At 48.8% G+C, this 24,049-nt stretch overlaps 1 protein-coding gene across 3 annotated transcripts in view; it reads left to right on the forward strand.

Moving 5' to 3' along the window:
- The first annotated feature begins 18,016 nt into the window (after window positions 1–18,016).
- The window catches only part of tacc1 (transforming, acidic coiled-coil containing protein 1), a 207,778-nt gene continuing 201,745 nt past the window's right edge, over window positions 18,017–24,049 (forward strand). For 2 of the 3 annotated variants that reach the window (XM_078428734.1, XM_078428735.1), the window contains exon 1: window positions 18,034–18,071. In XM_078428734.1, coding sequence (XP_078284860.1) covers window positions 18,049–18,071 — 23 coding nt within the window. In that variant the 5' untranslated portion in view covers window positions 18,034–18,048. Of the gene's footprint in view, window positions 18,072–24,049 lie in introns of all 3 variants that reach the window. The other variant, XM_078428738.1, reaches the window with a different exon arrangement.

Consider the following 24,049-nt stretch of genomic DNA (forward strand, 5'->3'; position numbering starts at 1 on the left):
TGACTAACTAACTAACTAACTAACTAACTAACGGACTGACTAACTAACTAACTAACTAACTAACTAACTAACTAACTAACCAACTAACTGACTAGCTAACTGACTGACTGACTGACTGACTGACTGACTGACTGACTGACTGACTGACTGACTGACTAACGAACTAACGAACTAACGAACTAACGAACTAACGAACTAACGAACTAACGAACGAACTAACTAACTAACTAACTAACTAACTAACTAACTAACTAACTAACTAACTAACTAACTAACTAACTAACTAACTAACTAACTAACTAACTAACTAACTAACTAACTAACTAACTAACTAACTAACTAACTAACTAACTAACTAACTAACTAACTAACTAACTAACTAACTAACTAACTAACTAACTAACTAACTAACTAACTAACTAACTAACTAACTAACTAACTAACTAACTAACTAACTAACTAACTAACTAACTAACCAACCAACTAACTAACTAACTAACTAACTAACTAACTAACTAACTAACTAACTAACTAACTAACTAACTAACTAAATAACTAACTAAATAACTAACCTAAATTAAACTGGAGAGAGTGCTGCATTCTGCCTTGACATAGATTGCTCAGTAAAGGTTATTTGACATGGCAAGGAGATTTGACGTGTGGTCTGCCGTTGTTGTCAGTTGCCATGGGCTAGGCTGGGCAATATCCCACCGTCACAGGTGACGTTCTCCATTGTGTTTTCAGTGATTGGTGGTCCAGGAGGCTTGTCGTGTGGGATGGAGACCAGGGTGCCGTGGAGCGATACTGCCATCTAGGGACTGCAGGAAGAAGTAGTCACCAAACATAGGACGTCCAGTGTAGGCAGGAACTGAAGGTTTGAAGAAGGGTCTCAACCCGAAACGTCACCTATTTCTTCTCACCAGAGATGCTATCTGACCCGCTGAGTTACTCCAGCTTGTTGTATCTATCGATAGGACTTATCGTGTCGGAAGGAACAACAGGTGCTGCTTTACTCTGAAGATAGACACAAAATGCTGGAGCAACTCAGCAGGTCAGGCAGCATCTCTGGCGAAAAGGCATAGGTGATGTTTCGGGTAGAGGCCCTTCAGACCTTTCAAATTTTCAGGAAAAACACTCCCGATGTCGGGGGAGTCCAGAACCAGGGGTCACAGTTTAAGAATAAGAGGTCGGCCATTTAGGACTGAGATGAGGAGAAAAAAATTCACCCAGAGGGTTGTGAGTCTGTGGAATTCTCTGCCACAGAAGGCAGTGGAGGCCAATTCACATTTTAAAGTTTAAATCTATCTCCTAGGGAGGGAGCGGGAGGGAGGGGTGTGGAGGGAGGGGGGGAGGGGAGGGGGGGAGGAGGGAGAGGGAAGGGGATGGGGAGGAGGGTGGGGGGGAGGGGGGTGGAGGGAGGGGAAGGAGGTGGGGAGGAGGGTGGGGGGGAGGGGGGTGGAGGGAGGGGAAGGAGGTGGGGAGGAGGGTGGGGGGGAGGGGGAGGAGGGAGGGGGGAGGGGAGGGGGGAGGAGGGAGAGGGGGAGGGGTGGGGGGGGAGGGGGAGGGGGGGAATGAGAGGGTGCTGCACCAATGCAGGAGAGGTTTGGGCCCAACGGGTCCACTTGGTCTAGTAAAGGATAAAGTTACAACATTTAGTGCAAGTAGCCCTTGTGGCTAAAGGGATCAGGGGGTATGGAGAGGAGGCAGGTACAGGATACTGAGTTGGATGATCAGCCATGATCATATTGAATGGCGGTGCGTACACGCTCGAAGGGCCGAATGGCCTACTCCTGCACCTATTTTCTATGTTTCTATATAACATTTAGTCCAGAAAAGTCGGATTGAAGATAGGTCGAAGGTCTTCAATGAGGTAGATAGGAGGTCAGACCGAGTTCGTGTTGTTAGTAGGATAGCTCGGTAGCCTGATAACAGCTGGGAAGAAACTCTCCCTGAATCTGGGGCTAGACACAAAACGCTGGAGTAACTCAACGGGACAGGCAGCGTCTCTGGATATAAGGAATGGGTGACGTTTCATGTCGAGCCCCTTCTTCAGACTGAATCAGAGGAGAGGGAGATACAGAGATAAGGAAGTGTATGGTGTGAACAGGAGACAGAGGGGATGGAGATCAAGGAACATGTAGACTAGATCATTGTTAGCGAGGTGAAGGTAATAACAAAGCAGACAGAGATACAATGCAAACGAGGACAGTCAGACTAGTCAGAGAACTGGGAAGGGGGAGGGATGGGGAGCGTGGGGGTGGTATGGAGGTGTGGGTTTTCACACTTCTGTGCCTCTTGCCTGAAGGTAGAGGGGAGAAGAGGGAGCGGGACTGGTCCTTGATGATGCTGCTGGCCTTGCCGAGGCAGCGTGAGGTGTAGATGGAGTCGATGGAGGGGAGGTTGGTTTGTGCGATGGTCTGGGCTTGGTCCACAATTCTCTTGCAAACTTGGACGAAGCTGTTCCCAATCCATACTGTGATGCATCCCGATTGCGTGCTTTGCATGTTTCATGTTTTATTCTATGATTCCCACTCTCTCATCCACTCCCAACACGAGGGCCAATTTACACAGGGCCAATTCACCTACAAAGCCACACGTCGTTGGGATGATGGTGGAAACTGGGGAGCCTGGAGGAAACCCACGTGGTCTCAGGGCGAACCTGCAAACTCCAATCCGACTTACAGAATGGCATGCAAAATATCATTTTTCACCGTGTCTCAGTACACTTGACAATAATGAATGAAATCCAGACTCTGCAACATTAAGCCAATGTCATTTGACGTACTGTACGCCGAGAGCAAAGCTGGCTCCATCTTTACATCAGAGACAATGAGCCAGAAAATGCTTGGCAATTTAGGGTGGCACGGTAGAGTAACGGTAGAGTTGCTGCCTCACAGCGCCAGAGACCCGGGTTCCATCCTGACTATGGGTGCCGCCTGAATGGAGTTTGCACGTTCTCCCTGCGACCACGTGGGTTTTCTCCGGGTGCTCCGGTTTCCACCCACATCCCAAAGGCGTGCAGGTTTGTAGGTTAAGTCTGAAGAAGTAGGTTAAGGTAGGTTCAGTCTGAAGAAGGGTCTCGACCCGAAACGTCACCCATTCCTTCTCTCCCGAGATGCTGCCTGACCTGCTGAGTTACTCCAGCATTTTGTGAATAAATACCAGGTTTGTAGGTTAATTGGCTTGTGTAAATTGTCTCTGATGTGTGGGATTGAACTGGTGTGCGGTCAGCACGGACTCGGCGGGCCGAAGGGCCTGCTTGCACGATGCATCTGTCAACTAAAGAGAAGCTAAACTGGAAGAATTTGTGACATTTGAAGGAATGTGCTCTTGGCATCTGATCCGGAACAACATGACTTATTGAGCACAGAATGTTCTCGTTTAATTCCTTTGTTAATTTGGGTTGTTTCAGATGGTTTGTGGCAGGGTTTCTGCCCAGCTGGTGTTTCTGAGCCTGGACAGGAAGCCATGTTATTAACATAAGCTGGGGTTGACCACGACCTGCTGTTTGATGACATCTTTAGGTTTAGGTTTAGGTTTAATATTGACACCCACTAAAGCACAGCGAAAGACTTTGTGGAAAGCTATCCAGCCAGATCAGATAACACCATACATCATGTGTAGGAAGGAACTGCAGATGTTGGTTTAAACCGAAGGCGGACACAAAAAGCTGGAGTAACTCAGCGGGACAGGCAGCATCTCTGGAGAGAAGGAATGGGTGACGTTTCAGGTCGAGACCCTTCTTCAGACTTCTTCTAAGACAAGGGGACAGTAGTGAGACCGCACCTGGAGTATTGTGTGCAGTTGTACAGGGCCCTACTGAGACCGCACCTGGAGTACTGTGTGCAGTTTTGGTCTCTAAATTTGAGGAAGGATATTCTTGCTATTGAGGGCGTGCAGCGTAGGTTTACTAGGTTAATTCCCGGAATGGCGGGACTGTCATATGTTGAAAGACTGGAGCGACTAGGCTTGTATACACTGGAATTTAGAAGGATGAGAGGAGATCTTATCGAAATGTATAAGATTATTAAGGTATGGACACGTTAGAGGCAGGAAACATGTTCCCAATGTTGGGGGAGTCCAGAACCAGGGGCCACAGTTTAAGAATAAGGGGTAGGCCATTTAGAACTGAGATGAGGAAAAACTTTTTCAGTCAGAGAGTTGTGAATCTGTGGAATTCTCTGCCTCAGAAGGCAGTGGAGGCCAATTCTCTGAATGCATTCAAGGGAGAGCTAGGTAGAGCTCTTAAGGATAGCGGAGTCAGGGGGTATGGGGAGAAGGCAGGAACGGGGTACTGATTGAGAATGATCAGCCATGATCACATTGAATGGTGGTGCTGGCTCAAAGGGCCGAATGGCCTCCTCCTGCACCTATTGTCTATTGTCTATTGTCTATTGGGACGTACAATGAACCTACAAGCCTGCACGTCTTTAGGATGTGGGAGGAAACTGGAGCACCCAGAGGAAACCCACAAGGTCACAGGGAGAAGGTGCAAACTCCACACAGACAGCACTGGATGTCAGGGTTGAACCCCGATCTGGTTGGGCTGCTCTTAGAGTATTGCATGCTATTCTGGTCAACCAATTTTAGAAACATAGAAACATAGAAAATAGGTGCAGGAGTAGGCCATTCGGCCCTTCGAGCCAGCACCGCCATTCAATATGATCATGGCTGATCATCCAAACTCAGTATCCCGTTCCTGCTTTCTCCCCGTATCCTTTGATTCCATTGGCCCTAAGAGCTCTATCTAACTCTCTCTTGAAAACATCCAGTGAATTGGCCTCCACTGCCTCCTGTGGCAGAGAATTCCACAGATTCACAACTCTCTGGGTGAAAAGGCTTTTCCTCATCTCAGTCCCAAATGGCCTCACCCTTATTCTTAAACTGTGTGGTCCCTGGTTCTGGACTCCCCCAATATCGGGAATTTTTTTCCTGCATCTAGCCTGTCCAATCCCTTAAGAATTTTTATATGTTTCTATAAGATCCCCTCTCATCCTTCTAAATTCCAGTGAATACAAGCCCAGTCGACCCCTTCTTTCATCATATGTCAGTCCCGCCATCCCGGGAACTAACCTGGTGAACCTACGCTGCACTCCCTCAATAGCAAGAATGTCCTTCCTCAAATTAGGAGACCAAAACTACACACAATGCTCCAGGTGCGGTCTCACTGGGACCTGAAACCCACTTGAGGGTTTCAGGTCCGATGGTAGACCACTACCTCTGGGTTCAGGTGGAAGGGGAGATCAGGACCTGTGGGCTACTGGTCCACAGGAGGACCAGAACACGACAGTTCCATGTCCAGAGGGAAGACCATACCCGGAGGGTTTCAGGTGCAGGGCGAGACCATAAGGCCGCCACAGTGGTGCAGCGGTAGAGTTGTTGCCTCACAGCGTCAGGGACCCCAGGTTCGATCCTGACCATGGGTGCTGGCTGTATGGAGTTTGTACGTTCTCCCTGTGACCGAGTGGGCTTCTCCCGAATGCACCGGTTTTCTCCCATCTTCCGAAGATGTGCGTGTTTGAAGGTTGATTGTTTTCTGTAAATTGCCCTGTGTGTGCAGGATAGAGCTAGTGTGTACGGGTGATCACTGGTTGGCGTGAACTCAATGGGCCGAGGGGCCTATTTCTGTGCCGTATCTCTAAACCACACCCTCCAAGTTGGGTTGGGTTTCCCTCCAAGTCGTGTCGCCCTTCATTGTCGCAGGAACTAAGTTGTGGGTGTTGCCACCGAACCGCACTTGAAGGACCGTCACGGTTCAAGAAGGTGCCTCGTCACCGCCTCTACCAGGGCTCGCAATTCTCTCCCCCTCCCCTTTCCACATTTGGAAGCAATCATGCTTTTGTTCAGTTTAGAGATACATCACAGAAACATCACAGTGGCACAGCGGTAGAGTTGCTGCCTTACAGCGAATGCAGCGCCGGAGACTCAGGTTCGATCCCGACTACGGGCGCCGTCTGTACGGAGTTTGTACGTTCTCCCCGTGACCTGCGTGGGTTTTCTCCGAGATCTTCGGTTTCCTCCCACACTCCAAAGACGTACAGGTTTGTAGGTTAATTGACTGGGTAAATGTAAAAATTGTCCCTAGTGTGTGTGTAGGATAGTGTTAGCGAGCGTGGATCGCTGGGCGGCGCGGACCCGGTTGGCCGAAGGGCCTGTTTCCGTGCTGTATCTCTAAATCTAAAAAAAAAAGTCCAAGCCAACCCAATGATCACCAACTCTATCCGACACGCAAGGGGGAATTTACAGAAAACGATTAACACTAAGGACAACACTAAGGACAATTTTTTTTAACAATTAGACCAAGCCAATTAACCTACAAACCTGTACGCCTTTGGAGTGTGGGAGGAAACCGGAGCGCCCGGAGAAATCCCACCCAAAGGAGTAGGTGACGTTTCACATTGAGACCCTTCATCAGAATAAGGCTTCTGACCACGCTGGAGTTTCTTGAGTCTGATGCCTTCAGTCTGATGAAGGGTCTCGCCCCGAAACGTCACCCATTCCTTCTCTCCAGAGATGCTGTCTGGCCCGCTGAGTTACTCCAGCATTTTGTGTCTCTCCTCGGTGTAAACCGGCATCTGCAGTTCCTTCCGACGCATGTTTTTGTAACTTCATGGTCCGCTCTTGTGACCTCAGCCACCACTCCCAACTCTGTGACACCCCTCCTCGCAACTGCTGGAGGTACAACACCTGTCCCTGCACCTGTTCCCTTCCCACAATCCTTGGTCATTCCAGGTAAGGCAGTGGTTCACCTGACCTTCTTCCAAACTAGTGTATGTCATTCGGTGTTTACCACATAGCCTCCTTCACACTAGAAGAGGATCTGAATGCAGACTGGGCGATCGTCATGCAGAGCAGAGTTAGGATTGCCAACTATCCCGTATTAGCCGGGACATCCCGTATTTTGGGCTAAATTAGTTTGTCCCGTACGGGACCGCCCTTGTCTCGTATTAGGCCCGGGGGGGGGGGGGCGATGTAGGCCCGGACACTGTAGGCCCGGACGCTGTAGGCCTGGACGCTGTAGGCCCGGACGCTGTAGGCCTGTACATTGTAGGCCCGGACACTATAGGCCCGGACACTGTAGGCCCGGACGCTTTAGGCTCGGATGCTGTAGGCCCGGACGCTGTAGGCCCGGACACTGTAGGCCCGGATGCTGTAGGCCCGGACGCTGTAGGCCCGGATGCTGTAGGCCCGGACGCTGTAGGCCCGGACTCTTTAGCCCGAGCGCTGTAGGCCCAGACGCTATAGGCCCAGACGCTGTAGGCCCGGACGCTGTAGGCCCGAACGCTGTAGGCCCGGACGCTGTAGGCCCAGACGCTGTAGGCCCGGACACTATAGGCTGGGACACTGTAGGCCCGGACGCTTTAGGCTCGGATGCTGTAGGCCCGGACACTGTAGGCCCGGACACTATAGGCCCGGACACTGTAGGCCTGGATGCTTTAGGCTCGGATGCTGTAGGCCCGGACGCTATAGGCCCAGACACTGTATGTCCCAACAGTTTAATGCACCCTGGAGGATTTGCGGGACCGCTGGGCACCGCGGGGGATTGGATGTATCCTGGATGGGGATTGTAATATAATTGTATAATAGTTTCAATTGGTATATTTGTTTGTATAATATTCTGGTGGTGGGTTCTGTTTTGGTTTTATATTGTATTGTATATATTATTTTAATATTTGAATAAATCTTTTTCATTTAAAATAAAAAAACAGTTAAAGTCCCGACACTCTAGTTTTCCGACATATTAGCTCCGGACAGTCTAGGCCCATTGGTGGAGCGGGAGCACGTGGCCGCTGGCTGGGTGAGGTCAGGCGGGGCGCGGGGCGGTGACGTCACCTTGTCCCGTATTTGGAAGTGAGATAGTTGGCAACCCTAAGCAGGAGTGACCCTCGGTTTCCTGGTGCTTCCCACTTTAATCCCCCATCCCGCTCGCACCCTGACCTCTCTCCCTGGCTGTGGCCTCCTGAGATTCACATTCAAGCTCAACGCAATCTCAAGTTACAGCACCTCATCTTCCATCACGGCACATGGCAGCTTTCCACGTTCAATGACGAATTCTCCAACCGTAGATGGCTGACTCTTTCTGTCTGTTTGTATTACGACTGGCTTTTGCTGCCTGCCATTCCCTCCTTCCCCTTTCTTCCATGTGTACAACATTTTATATATTTATATATAGAAACGGTGGCGCAGCGGTAGAGTTGCTGCCTTACAGCGAATGCAACGCCGGAGTCCCAGGTTCTATCCTGACTACAGGTATTGTCTGTACGGAGTTTGTACGTTCTCCCCGTGACCTGCGTGGGTTTTCTCCGAGATCTTTGGTTTCCTCCCACAATCTAAAGACATCCAAGTTTGTAGGTTAATTGGCTTGGTAAATGTAAAAATAGTCCCCAGTGGGTGTAGGATGGTGTTAATGTGCGGGGATCGCTGGTCGGCGCGGACCCGGTGGGCCGAAGGGGCCTGTTTCCGTGCTGTATCTCTAAACTAAAAAAAACTAAACATAGAAAATAGGTGCAGGAGTAGGCCATTCGGCCCCTCGAGCCTGCACCGCCATTCAATATGATCATGGCTGATCATCCAGCTCAGTAACCTGTACCTGCCTTCTCTCCATACCCCCTGATCCCTTTAGCCACAAGGGCCACATCTAACTCCCTCTTAAATATAGCCAATGAACTGGCCTCAACTACCTTCTGTGGCAGAGAATTCCACAGACTCACCACTCTCTGTGTGAAGAAATGTTTTCTCATCTCGGTCCTAAAAGACTTCCCCCTTATCCTTAAGCTGTGACCCCTGGTTCTGGACTTCCCCAACATCGGGGACAATCTTCCCGCATCTAGCCTCTCCAACCCCTTAAGAATGTTATATGTTTCTATAAGATCCCCCCTCAGTCTTCTAAATTCCAGCGAGTACAAGCCTAGTCTATCCAGTCTTTCTTCATATGAAAGTCCCGCCATCCCAGGGATCAATCTGGTGAACCTTCTCTGTACTCCCTCTAAGGCAAGAACGTCTTTCCTCAGAGTAGGAGACCAAAACTGTACACAATACTCCAGGTGCGGTCTCACCAAGGCCCTGTACAACTGCAGTAGAACCTCCCTGCTCCTAAACTCAAATCCTCTTGCTATGAATGCCAATATATCATTCGCTTTCTTCACTGCCTGCTGCACCTGCACGCTTGCTTTCAATGACTGGTGCACCATGACACCCAGGTCACGTTGCATCTCCCCTTCTCCTAATCGGTCACCATTCAGGTAATACTCTGCTTTCCTGTTCTTGCCACCAAAGTGGATAACCTCACATTTATCCACATTATATTGCATCTGCCATGCATTTGCCCACTCGCCTAATCTATCCAAGTCACACTGCAGTCTCAGATCTGCAATATGATCATGGCTGATCATCCAGAATCAGTACCCCGTTCCTGCTTTCTCCCCATATCCCTTGATTCCGTTAGCCCTAAGCGCTATATCTAACTCTCTCTTGAATACATATCCAGATGGCTTGGACGTACATGTAGATGGTTTGGTGAGTAAGTTTGCTGGCAATACCAAAATTGGCGGAGTTGCAGACAGTGAAGGAAGGAGGTCAGAAGACACAGCGGGAGAGAGATCAGCTGTAGAAATGGGCGGGGAAATGGCTGATGGTGTTTAGCCCGAGCTAGTGTGAGATGTTGTACTTTGGGAGGTTGAATGTGAGGGGAAAGTATACAGTTAATGGCAAGACCCTTAACAGCATTGATGTGCAGAGGGATCTTGGAGGCCAAGTTCATAGCTCACTGAAGGTGACAACACAAGTAAATAGGGTGGTTAAGGAGGTGTATGTTATGCTTGCCTTCATTGTTAGGGGCATTGAATATAATGGTCAGGAAATCATGATGCAGCTCTATAGAACTTTGGTTAGGCTGCATTTGGAATGCTGGCCTTCATAATGAGAGGAGTTGAGTATAGGAGTAAAGAGGTCCTTCTGCAGTTGTATAGGGTCCTGGTGAGACCGCACCTGGAGTATTGTGTGCAGCTTTGGTCTCCAAATTTGAGGAAGGACATCCTTGCTATTGAGGCAGTGCAGCGTAGGTTCACGAGGTTAATCCCCAGGATGGCGGGACTGTAATATGAGGAAAGACTGGAAAGACTGGGCTTGTATTCAACAGAATTTAGAAGGATGAGAGGGGACCTTATAAATTATAAAAGGACTGGACAAGCTAGATGCAGGAAAAATGTTCCCAATGTTGGGGGAGTCCAAAACCAGGGGCCACACAGTCTAAGAATAAAGGGGAGGCCATTTAAAACTGAGGTGAGAAAAAAAGATTTCACCCAGAGAGTTGTGAATTTGTGGAATTCTCTGCCACAGAAGGCAGTGGAGGCCAATTCTCTGGATGAATTTAAAAGAGAGTTAGATAGAACTCTAGGGGCTGGTGTGATCAAGGGATATGGGGAGAAGGCAGGCACGGGTTACTGATTGTGGATGATCAGCCATGATCACAATGAATGGCGGTGCTGGCTCGAAGGGCCGAATGGCCTCCTCCTGCACATATTTTCTATGTTTCTATGTTTCTTTTTTTTAAATTTAAATTTTTAAATTTAAAAAAAAATATTTTTATTTTTGAAAAGCATATGTACAGATAGAAATAAAAGACAAATTTGTTACAAAGTTCTTACATAGCTTCAATTTTTAAATTTTTAAAGAGAGAAAAAAAAAAAGAAAGAAGAAAGAAAAAAAAAACTATAAACTATTGGGAAGAGAGAATAAATTTTTTTTTTAAAAGGTATAACTATAAAAATTAAAGGGGGTAGATCCGGGAGACAATAACCACAGTTGTACATCCAACCCTAAACTCAAGTTTCAACTTTTAATTTAAAATTTTTATTTTAGTCCTGTGTCAAACACATTTACTTTTCTAAAAATTCAATAAATGGAGACCATATTTTAAAAAATAAATCAGGTTTGTCAATTAAGGCAAATCTTATTTTTTCCAAATGCCGTAATCCACATTTTAATTGTGGGGGTTATTGTTTTTTTTGGGGGTTTCTATGTTTCTTTATCATTGCAATAATTGATTAAATTTATCTTTGCTAAAAAAAAAGGATTGTAACATAGTTGTTTAATAGTATATTTGATATTTAAGAATATTTGTTTTACTTTGTATTATGGTGGTGGGTTTGTTAGTATTGTTTTGTATTATACATATTATTCTTGTAATAATTGATTAAATTTATGTTTGGTTAAAATAAAACTCAGCAGAGTGTGGTACTGGGAGGGAGATGCGTTTTATTTTATAATCCAAAATGCTTTCATTCAATTATACACAAATGCAGAGTAGTACCAAAATCAAGACTGCCATTGGCAGTTTACAATCAACCCTTTCACACAGAGAGTTGTGAATTGGATATGGGGAGAAGGCAGGCACGGGTTACTGATTGTGGATGATCAGCCATGATCACAACGAATGGCGGTGCTGGCTCGAAGGGCCGAATGGCCTCCTCCTGCACCTATTTTCTATGTTTTCTATTGCATGCAGTTCTGGTCATCCCATTACTGGAATATTGTGGAGGCTTTGGAGATGGTGCAAGGCGACAGGGAGAGAGAGGTTGGATAGACTTCATATCATATCATATCATATATATACAGCCGGAAACAGGCCTTTTCGGCCCACCAAGTCCGTGCCGCCCAACGATCCCCATACATTAACACTATCCTACACCCACTAGGGACAATTTTTACATTTACCCAGCCAATTAACCTACATACCTGTACGTCTTTGGAGTGTGGGAGGAAACCGAAGATCTCGGAGAAAACCCACGCAGGTCACGGGGAGAACGTACAAACTCCTTACAGTGCAGCACCCGTAGTCAGGATCGAACCTGAGTCTCTGGCGCTGCATTCGCTGTAAAGCAGCAACTCTACCGCTGCGCTACCGTGCCGCCCTTGCGGTGCTTTCTCTGGAACATCAGAGGTGAAGGGGAGACAACAGAAGCATATAAAACTATGAGAGGCATAGATAGGGTAGACAGTCAGAAACCTTCTCCCTGGTGGAAATGTCCAGCACTCGAGGGCAGAGCTATAAAGAGAGAGGGGGAAAGTTAAATGGAGACGTGGGGGGGGCATGTTTAGACAATAGACAATAGACAATAGGTGCAGGAGGAGGCCATTCGCCCCTTCGAGCCAGCACCGCCATTCAATGTGATCATGGCTGATCATTCTCAATCCCCCCATACCCCCTGACTCCACTATCCTTAAGAGCTCTATCTAGCTCTCCCTTGAATGCATTCAGAGAATTGGCCTCCACTGCCTTCTGAGGCAGAGAATTCCACAGATTCACAACTCTCTGACTGAAAAAGTTTTTCCTCATCTCAGTTCTAAATGGCCTACCCCTTATTCTTAAACTGTGGCCCCTTGTTCTGGACTCCCCCAACATTGGGAACATGTGTCCTGCCTCTAACGTGTCCAACCCCTTAATAATCTTATACGTTTCGATAAGATCTCCTCTCATCGTTTCTAAATTCCAGTGTACACAAGCCTAGTCGCTCCAGTCTTTCAACATATGACAGTCCCGCCATTCTGGGAATTAACCTAATAAACCTACGCTGCACGCCCTCAATAGCAAGAATATCCTTCCTCAAATTGGGAGACCAAAACTGCACACAGTACTCCAGGTGTGGTCTCACTAGGGCCCTGTACAACTGCAGAAGGATCTCTTTGCTCCTATTCTCAACTCCTCTTGTTATGAAGGCCAACATTCATTCCATTGGCATTTTTCACTGCCTGCTGTACCTGCATGCTTCCTTTCAGTGACTGATGCACTAGGACACCCAGATTTGTTACACAGAGAGTGGTGGGGGCCTGGAACACACTGTTAGGTGGTGTGGTGGTGGAGGCAGATACGATAGCGGTGTTTAAGAGGCTTTTAGATGGGCACATGGAAGTGCCGAGAATGGAGGGATATGGATAATGAACAAGCAAGTGGGATCAGTTTAACGTGGCCTCATGTACAGCACAAACATTGTGGGCCGAAGGGCCCGTTCCCATGCTGTACAGTTCTATGTTCTACATAGGTCAGACCATATAACATTAGCCGCACACTCAGAGAGGCACAAAGTGCCGGAGGAACTCAGAGGGTCAGGTAACCTCTCTGGAGAACATATCCTGTAATAGGTTGGTGACTCCATCCATTCAAAAGGGTCCCAACCTGAAAGGTCACCTGTACATGTTTTAGTTTAGTTCAGTTCAGTTTAGAGATACAGCGCGGAAAGAGGCCCTTCGGCCCACCGAGTCCGCGCAGACCAGCGATCCCCGCACATTAACACTATCCTGCACACACTAGGGACAATTTACACACACACACACCAAGCCAATTGACCTACAAATCTGCACGTCTTTGGAGTGTGGGAGGAAACTGAAGATCTAGGAGAAAATCCACGCAGGTCACGGGGAGAACGTACAAACTCCGTACAGACGGCACCTGTAGTTGGGATCGAACCCGGGTCTCTGGCGCTGCAAGCGCTGTAAGGCGGCAACTCTACCACCGTGCCACCGTGGCTGCCCAGAGATGTTCTCCAGAGATGCTGCCTGACCCCCTGGGATACTCCAGCATTTTAGCCCAATTTTGTAAACCAGCATCTGCAGATCCTTGTGACTCCATTAGTAACACATTACCCAGAGAAAGGATCTTAACCTGCCCCTATACATCTACATCCTATCTTTGGATCTACCTACTGCCCACCCGCCCTCTCTGCTATCTCTCTCTTTCTCAGCCCCAGGCCTGAATCCCATTTAGACTTTCCCACAGATGCTGCCTGAACTGCTGGATCTTCCAGTGGTTTCCGCCTTGTCCTGAAACTGAACCATTGTCTTGTCGATGAGCAGCTCCTGGATGGCACGGTGGCACGGCTGGTAGAGACACGGTTTGTATGTCCCGTCACCCGCGTTCATTCTCGGGTGCTGCCCGTGCGGAGTTTGCAAGGTCACAAGTTATAGGAGTAGAATTAGGCCATTCGGCCCATCGAGTCCACTCCGCCTTTCAATCATGGCTGATCTCTGCCTCGTAATCCCATTTTCCTGCCTTCTCCCCACAACCCTTGACACCCGTTCTAATCAAGAAATTGTCTATCTTTGCCTTAAAAACATCCACTGACTTGGCCTCCACAACCCTCTGGGGCAATGAGTTGCACAGATTCACCACCCTCTGACTAAAGAAGTTCCTCCTCACCACCTTTCTAAAAGAGCGCCCTTTAATTCTGAGGCTGTGACCTCTGGTCCTAGACTCTCCCACCAGTGGAAACATCCTCTCCACATCCACTCTATCTCTGCCTTTCATTATTCTGTAAGTTTCATGTGTTTCCTCCGGGTGCTCTGGTTTGCTCCCACGTCTCAAAGACGTGCGGGTTTGTAGGTTAATTGGCCCTCTGTGAATTGCCCCTGGTGTGTGTGGGTGAGTGATAAGATCAGTGGGGATAGGACGGACATTTGGGTTGAGTGTAAATGCATAGGCCAGTCACGGTGGCGCAGCGGTAGAGTTGCTGCCTTACAGCAAATGCAGCGCCGGAGACCCGGGTTCGGTTCCGACTACAGGCGCCGTCTGTACGGAGTTCGTACGTTCTCCCCGTGACCTGCGTGGGTTTTCTCCGAGATCTTCGCTTTCCTCCCACACTCCAAAGACGTACAGGTTCGTAGGTTAATTGGCTTGGTAAATGTAAAAATTGTGTGTGTAGGATAGTGTTAATGTGCTGGGCGGCGCGGACTCGGTGGGCCGAAGGGCCTGTTTCCGCGCTGTATCTCTAAACTAAACTAAACATACGTGATGATTGGTGTGAACTCAATGGACAAATACTTTGATAGGAAAAGTTTAGAGGGATTAATCACAGGAGCAGGCCATTCAGCCCCTCGAGCCTACTGCGCCTTTCAATCATAACTGATCTATCATTCCCTCTCAACCCTACTCTCCTGCCTTCTCCCAGTAACCACTGACACCCTTATTAATCAGGAACCTATTAACCTCCACTTTATAAATACCCAATGACTTGGCCTCCACAGCTGTCTGTGGCAATGACTTCCACAGATTCACCGCCCTCTGGCTAAAGAAATTCCTCCTCATCTCCTTTCTTAAGGTACATCCTATTTATTCTGGAAACATCCTCTCCACGTCCATTCTATCCAGGCTTTCTCTATTCGGTAAGTTTCAATGAGATCCCTGCTCATTCTTCTAAACCAGCGAGCACAGGCCCAGAGCCAACAAACGCTCATCATACGTTAACCCAATCGTACCTGGGATCATCCTCACTAGGGTTGCCAACTGTCCCGTATTAGCTGGGACTTTGGGCTAAATTGGTTTGTCCCGTACGGGACCGCCCTTGTCCCGTATTAGGCCCGCAGGCCGCTGTCGGCCGGGACAGTGTAGGCTAACGGAGTGTGTTCGCCTAATGGAGGTTGTGTAGCAACTCGCCTCCCGGCCCTGGTCGGCCGCCATTGGTGGAGCGGGAGCACGTGGCCGGTGGCTGGGTGAGGCCACATGGGGCGTGGGGCGCGGGGCGCGGGGCGGTGACGTCACCTTGTCCCGTATTTGGGAGTGAGATAGTTGGCAACACTAATTCTCACAAACCTCTTCTGGACCTTCTCCAGTGGCAGCACATCCTTCTTCAGATATGGGACCTAAAACTGTTCACAATTCTCCAAATGTGGTCCAACCAGTGCTTTCTAAAGGCTTTGCATTACGTCCCTGTTTTTAATTGCACATGGGCCAAACATGGGCAGGTGGGACTATTGTAGTTGGGGTAACTTGGTTGGCATGGGCAAGTTGGGCCAAAGGCCCTGTTGTATGACTCTATGACTCTAAAGGGCATGTCCCACTCAAGTGATTTTTTAGGCGACTGGAATAATCGTAGCAGGTCGCCAAAAAACCGGCGACTGGACCCCCCCCCACCCTAGGTCAATGTCCACGACAAACTACAACAACCTGCCACCTAGTCGACGTCAAGCTACGGCAAGCTACCGACAACCGGCGACACAATCGTCACGACGTAGGACGTCCACCTACGAACGCACCTACGACAACCTACGACCACACAGGAGACAACCTACGACAACCGAAGTCAACCTACGTCCACCCGCTACAAGCTACGACCGTGTCGGCGACAACTGAAGACAATTCACGTCATTTTGGCCTCCGGTTTTGACGCCGGTACCTGTCGCCGGTTGACGTAGGTGAGTCGCCAATGGAATTCACCGAAGTCGGCACGGGCGACAACCTACATCACCTGGCGACAACCTACGGCAGGAGACGGCAAGCTACACTCATTGGCGTCAAACCAACAGTCGCCGAAAAATATTAAAACATTTCAAAATCCAGCGGCGACCAGAAAGACGCTGCGACTCTTTGGAGACGACTCACGGCCGTACAGGCGACACCCGGCAACCGTGTGGTGACAGCCTAGTCACCTGTAGTCGCCTAAAACATCGCCTAAGTGGGACAGGGGCTTAAGAGTCTGCTTCTGTGCAGAATGACTCCCTAATCCATTACGAAAACTGTTGACACGTTCCATTTTAGTTTAGGTGGACACACCCGGAACGTCACCCATTCCTTCTCTCCTGAGATGCTGCCTGACCCACTGAGTTACTCCAGCAGTTTGTGTCTACCTTCGATTTGAACCAGCATCTGCAGTTATTTTCCTACCCATTTTAGCTTAGATGATGCAGCGTGGAAACAGGCCCCTTCTGAGTCCACGCTGACCATCGATCACGCGTGCACCAGCTCTATGTTCGCAGAGTGCGCACTGCAGGCAGTTTGCTGGACCTTTGGAACGTGTCAGGAGACCGGAGCACCCGGAGAAAACCCACGCGGTCACAGGGAAGAGCGTGCAAACTCCACACAGACCGCCTTCAGAGCCAGGATGGAACCCGGGTCCCTGGCGCTGTGAAGCAGCAACTCTACCGCTGCGCACAACGTTTACGGATAGTAATTCATCTATGGAATGCGTGCAATAAGTCAGTACTTAACAAGCATTAAGGCTGGGTGAAGTGCAAGTGGCTAGAGTAGCAGGAAACCTGCTATCCAGCAAATGACTGAGGTGCCATTGTTAGGATCAAAAGTCAATAGACAATAGGTGCAGGAGGAGGCCATTCGGCCCTTCGAGCCAGCACCGCCATTCAATGTGATCATGGCTGATCATTCTCAATCAGTACCCCGTTTCTGCCTTCTCCCCATACCCCCTGACTCCACTATCCTTAAGAGCTCTATCTAGCTCTCTCTTGAATGCATTCAGAGAATTGGCCTCCATTGCCTTCTGAGTTAGTGAATTCCACAGATTTACAACTCTCTGACTGAAAAAGTTTTTCCTCATCTCAGTTCTAAATGGCCTACCCCTTATTCTTAAACTGTGGCCCCTTGTTCTGGACTCCCCCAACATTGGGAACATGTTTCCTGTCTCTAACGTGTCCAACCCCTTAATAATCTTATATGTTTCGATAAGATCCCCTCTCATCCTTCTAAATTCCAGTGTATACAAGCCTAGTCGCTCCAGTCTTTCAACATACGACAGTCCCGCCATTCCGGGAATTAACCTAGTAAACCTATGCAAAGTTCGCACAGTTCGCACAGCATTTCATGCAAAGCATCCATGCAAAGTTCGCACAGCATTTGCATCTTATCCAGAATCCAGTCAGGTTTTTTTTCACAAGTCCGCTGGTGTGATCCCGACAGCCAGCTTACATACAACAGAGAGTTGAGTCAAGTCCTTGGTAACTCTCCAAAACACGGAAAGAGAAACATTGAGCTGGGATCCCGAGGGATTCCACTTTTCCCCTCAAAGCTAAAGTGACTAAACATCCTTTTTCCCGTATGAAGTGGTTCTGGATCCGGGAGTGCAGAGGGGAAGTGGAGAGGGTTTTCCAGTTTGGTCTCCTCCCTCCCTCCCTCCCTCCCTCCCTCCCTCCCTCCCTCCCTCCCTCCCTCCCTCCATCCCTCCCTCCCTCCCTCCCTCCCTCCATCCCTCCCTCCCTCCCTCTCTACCCCCTGCCTGTGATTTCATTCATCCTGACATCTCCTGGGGGACAAGAGGTGAGCAGCCGATGCAAGGAGCGACTTGCGAGAGGTGAGAGAGGGGGGAGAGGGGGGAGAGGGGGGTGAGGGGGGAGAGGGATGGGGGGCAATCACTGGCACTTAGTGGGGTGTCCCGTTACTCCGCTGCTCGGCCCACTGCAACGCTGCTGGGGAGATGGGGGTCAGTGGGCTGGGAACAGAGAGAGAGCAACGAGGAGACATAGCCCAGAGCCTGCTGCTGGGAGAGAGAGAGAGGGAGAGAGGGAGAGAGTGAGGGAGAGAGGGAGAGGGAGAGAGGGAGAGAGGGAGAGGGAGAGAGGGAGAGAGAGGGAGGGAGAGAGAGAGAGAGGGAGAGGGAGAGAGAGAGGGAGGGAGAGGGAGAGAGGGAGAGAGAGGGAGGGAGAGAGAGAGAGGGAGAGAGGGAGAGAGGGAGGGAGAGAGGGAGAGAGAGAGCGAGAGAGAGAGAGAGAGAGAGAGAGACTTCTTTCCACACAGACGTGGCTGTTTTTTTTAAAATCCCCTGAAATCAATCGCTTGCTGGATCTGAAAGTCATTTCCTCTCAGGAAGCGAAAAAGCCAGGCCTCTTGTTTCTTTGAAGGCTCCAGCAGTGGGTCTCGCACCAGAGCTGCTCACACCAGCTCTGACACGAAGCAGTGGGGGCTTCCAGTCTGAAATGTACCCCGAAACCTCCAGGAGAGAGGTGAATTCACAAGGTCACAGTATTTTGGCCGGAGATGGTGCAGAATTGACCGAGGAGTCTGAAGAAAGCTCTGGACCCGAAGCGTCCCCCATTCCTTCTCCCCAGAGATGCTGCCAGCGTTTTGTGTCGATCTTCAGAATTTATCTATCTCCACCTTAAATATGATCTCACCCTTCCGGCTCTCTGGAACAGGGAATTCCAAAGTTGCAATAACTTTTGGTTCTAAGCTGTGGATGTCTAAAGAAGACCCGAAATGTCACCTATCCATGTTCTCCAGAGATGCTGCCCGACCCGCTGAGTTACTCCAGCACTCTGTGAAACGTCACCTGTCCATGTTCTCCAGAGATGCTGCCTGACCCGCTGAGTTACTCCAGCACTCTGCGTCCTTTTAGTTAAGAGCTGTCAATCCTTTACATTAACGTCAGTGACCGTAGGACAGGCTCTAAAGGAGAGGTGGCTCACCTCCTTCATGGCAAAGATATAAGTGGGAAAAGGCAGGGTACAAAGGCAGAAAGAAGGATTAGTCTGGCTTTCACTTGGGCAGCTCACAACCCAACAGTATGAATATTGATTTCTCTAACTTCTAGTAACCCTTGCATCCCCTCTCTCTCCGTCCCTCCCCCACCCTAGTCATTGTACTAGTTTCACTGTCGTCCTGGTGAGTTTCATTATCTGTAACCCGTTTTCACCTAGCCCACATCTGTTTCGTTTATCATCGTAATTTGTTCTGCATATCATTCATTTGTTCTATATCTCTCCATCCATATCGCCATCCATATCTCTCGTTTCCCTTTCCCCTGATTCTCAGCCTGAATAAGGGTCTTGACCCGAAGCGTCGCCCATCCGTTTTCTCCAGACATTCTGCCTGAGCCGCTGAGTTACTCCAGGTTTTTGTGTCTGTTGTCGATGGTTTGGTTTAGTTTTGTTTTGTATGTTGTCACGTGTACTGAGGTACAGTGAAAAGCTTTTTGTTGCGTGCCCTCCAGTCAGCGGAAAGACCACTTATTATTTCAGGATGGTGGCGGACTCAGAAGGTCACATACTTTTGGCCATGGCTGATGCAGTCCCGGGTCAGACTGCGAATCTTCAGTAGTCTCTTGCCCAGAGTAGATGAATCGAGGACCAGAGGACATAGGTTTAAGGTGAAGCGGAAAAGATTTAATAGAAATCTGAAGGGTAACTTTTTCAAACAATTGTGTAGTGGTGATTGTATAGAACAAGGTGCCGGAGGAGGTAGTTGAGGCAAGGACTACCCCAACATTTAAGAAGCAGTTAGGTACATGGATAGGACAGGTTTGAGGAAAGACATTCTAGCTTTAGAGGGAGTACAGAGAAGGTTCACCAGATTGATCCCTGGGATGGCAGGACTTTCTTATGAAGAAAGACTGGATAGACTAGGCTTGTACTCGCTGGAATTTAGAAGACTGAGGGGGGATCTTATTGAAACATATAAAATTCTTAAGGGGTTGGAGAGGCTAGATGCGGGAAGATTGTTCCCGATGTTGGGGAAGTCCAGAACCAGGGGTCACAGCTTAAGGATAAGGGGGAAGTCTTTTAGGACCGAGATGAGAAAGCATTTCTTCACACAGAGAGTGGTGAGTCTGTGGAATTCTCTGCCACAGAAGGTAGTTGAGGCCAGTTCATTGGCTATATTTAAGAGGGAGTTAGATGTGGCCCTTGTGGCTAAAGGGATCAGGGGGTATGGAGAGAAGGCAGGTACAGGTTACTGAGTTGGATGATCAGCCATGATCATATTGAATGGCGGTGCAGGCTCGAAAGACCGAATGGCCTACTCCTGCACCTATTTTCTATGTTTCTATGTTTCTATGTTTGGAGGGATATGGGCCAAACACAGGCAGGTGGGACTAGTGTAGCCGGGACATGTTGGCCGGTGTGGGCAAGTTGGGCTGAAGGGCCTGTTTCCACGCTGTATCACTCTATGACTCTATGAATAGAACTATAGAAACATTTCAACATAAAAGGAGGACTCTATTAGTAAAGAGGTCCCCAAGCTTCTAGCCTTTAGTTTAGCCTAGTTTAGAGATACAGCGCGGAAACAGGCCCTTTCGGCCCACCGGGTCCGCGCCGACCAGCGATCCCCGCACACTAACACTGTCCTACACACACTAGGGATAATTTTTTACATTTACCAAGCCAATTAACCTACACACCTGCACGTCTTTGGAGTGTGGGAGGAAACCAAAGTTCTCAGAGAAATCCCACGCAGGTCACGGGGAGAACGTACAAACTCAGTACAGACTGCACCCGTAGTCGGGATCGAACCCGGATCTCCGGCGCTGCATTCGCTTGAAGGCGGCAACTCTACCGCTGCACCACCGTGACCGCCGTGAGGCAACCTGTTCCTTCCAGTGATAGAAACGGAGTGCTGGAGTAACTCAGCGGGTCAGGCAGCATCTCTGGAGACCATGGACGTCTTAGGTTGGGACATTTCTTTAAACTGATAGTGGAAAAGCTGGAGGTGAGAAAAATGTTCGACCGAACTGACCTGTGGAGAGAGAGAGGGCATATAATCGGAGATGTCATGTGGTTGTCATCATGTGGTGGGCCTCAGTAAACACAAGAAAATAGGGGTAGTAGGCCACTCAATAGACAATAGACAATAGGTGCAGGAGGAGGCCATTCATAGAAACATAGAAACATAGAAAATAGGTGCAGGAGTAGGCCATTCGGCCCTTCGAGCCTGCACCGCCATTCAATATGATCATGGCTGATCATCCAGCTCAGTAACCTGTACCTGCCTTCTCTCCATACCCCCTGATCCCTTTAGCCACAAGGGCCACATCTAACTCCCTCTTAAATATAGCCAATGAACTGGCCTCAACTACCTTCTGTGGCAGAGAATTCCACAGACTCACCACTCTCTGTGTGAAGAAATGTTTTCTCATCTCGGTCCTAAAAGACTTCCCCCTTTTCCTTAAGCTGTGACCCCTGGTTCTGGACTCCCCCAACATCGGGAACAATCTTCCCGCATCTAGCCTCTCCAACCCCTTAAGAATTTTATATGTTTCTATAAGATCCCCCCTCAGTCTTCTAAATTCCAGCGAGTACAAGCCCAGTCTATCCAGTCTTTCCTCATATGTAAGTCCCGCCATCCCAGGGATCAATCTGGTGAACCTTCTCTGTACTCCCTCTAAGGCAAGAACGTCTTTCCGCAGGTTAGGAGACCAAAACTGCACACAATACTCCAGGTGCGGTCTCACCAAGGCCCTGTACAACTGCAGCAGAACCTCCCTGCTCCTAAACTCAAATCCTCTTGCTATGAATGCCAACATACCATTCGCTTTCTTCACTGCCTGCTGCACCTGCATGCTTGCTTTCAATGACTGGTGCACCATGACACCCAGGTCACGTTGCATCTCCCCTTCTCCCAATCGGTCACCATTCAGGTAATACTCTGCTTTCCTGTTCTTGCCGCCAAAGTGGATAACCTCACATTTATCCACATTATATTGCATCTGCCATGCATTTGCCCACTCGCCTAATCTATCCAAGTCACTCTGCAGCCTCCTAGCATCCTCCTCGCAGCTAACACTGCCACCCAGCTTCGTGTCATCCGCAAACTTAGAGATGTTGCATTCAATTCCCTTGTCCAAATCATTAATATACACTGTATATTAATGGGGTCCCAGCACTGAGCCTTGCGGTACCCCACTAGTCACTGCCTGCCATTCCGAAAAGGACCCGTTTATTCCTACTCTTTGCTTCCTGTCCGCCAACCAATTTTCTATCTACCTCAACACTGAACCCTCAAAACCGTGTGCTTTAAGTTTGTACACCAATCTCCTATGTGGGACCTTGTCGAAGGCCTTCTGAAAGTCCAGATATAACACATCGACTGGTTCTCCCTTATTGTAGACTGGTTCTACTAGTTACATCCTCGAAAAATTCTATAAGATTCGTCAGACATGATTTGCCTTTGGTAAATCCATGCTGACTTTGTCCGATGATTTCACCACTTTCCCAATGTGATGCTATCACATCTTTAATAACATTCGGCCCTTCGGCCCTTCGAGCCAGCACCACCATTCAATGTGATCATGGCTGATCATTCTCAATCAGTACCCCGTTCCTGCCTTCTCCCCATACCCCCTGACTCCGCTATCCTTAAGAGCTCTATCTAGCTCTCTCTTGAATGCATTCAGAGAATTGGCCTCCATTGCCTTCTGAGGCAGAGAATTCCACAGATTCACAACTCTCTGACTGAAAAGGTTTTTCCTCATCTCAGTTCTAAATGGCTTACCCCTTATTCTTAAACTGTGGCCCCTTGTTCTGGACTCCCCCAACATTGGGAACATGTTTCCTGCCTCTAACGTGTCCAACCCCTTAATAATCTTATACGTTTCGATAAGATCTCCTCTCATCCTTCTAAATTCCAGTGTATACAAGCCTAGTCGCTCCAGTCTTTCAACATATGACAGTCCCGCCATTCCGGGAATTAACCTAGTAAACCTACGCTGCACGCCCTCAATAGCAAGAATATCCTTCCTCAAATTTGGAGACCGAAACTGCACACAGTACTCCAGGTGCGGTCTCACTAGGGCCCTGTACAACTGCAGAAGGACCTCTTTGCTCCTATACTCAACTCCTCTTGTTATGAAGGCCAACATTCCATTGGCTTTCTTCACTGCCTGCTGTACCTGCTTGCACTCGGCCCCTCAAGCCTACTCCACCATCCAATATCTTCATGGCTGATCTACGCCGGCCTTAACAATTCCTCTTTGCCATTACCCCAGTATCTACCCGATTACTAGATTTAGCTCTTAGGGCAAAAGGAATCTGGCGGCAAAGCAGGAATGGGGTACTGATTTTGGATGATCAGCCATGATCATATTCAATGGCATTGTTAGCTCGATGGGCCGAAAGGCCTACCCCTGCACCTATTTTCTATGTTTCTATGTTTCTATCCCCAGTTCCTCGATCTTCCAAAACGTTATCTCTCTACATCTTAAGCACTTCTAATGTTCTCACCTCTACCCCTCTCTGGAGTAGGGCATTCAGAAGTTTCAGCAACTTTGGTTCTGAGCTGTAGAGGATCTAAAGAAGGGTCTCGACCCCAAACGTCACCTATCCATGCTCTCCAGACATGCTGCCTGAGCTTTGTAGGAAGGAACTGCAGATTGTGTAGGAAAAAAATTGCAGATGCTGGTCTATCATCCATTCCTTCTCTCCCGAGATGCTCCTTGAGCCGCTGAGTTACTCCGACATTTTGTGTCTACCCTGAGGAACTCAGGATGCTGGTTTACCCCGAAGACCGACACAGAACGCTGGAGTAACTCAGCGGGACAGGCAGCATCTCTGGAGAGAAGGA

The sequence above is a fragment of the Rhinoraja longicauda genome, chromosome 36 (genome assembly GCF_053455715.1).
Source record: "Rhinoraja longicauda isolate Sanriku21f chromosome 36, sRhiLon1.1, whole genome shotgun sequence".
Lineage (NCBI taxonomy): Eukaryota > Metazoa > Chordata > Chondrichthyes > Rajiformes > Arhynchobatidae > Rhinoraja > Rhinoraja longicauda.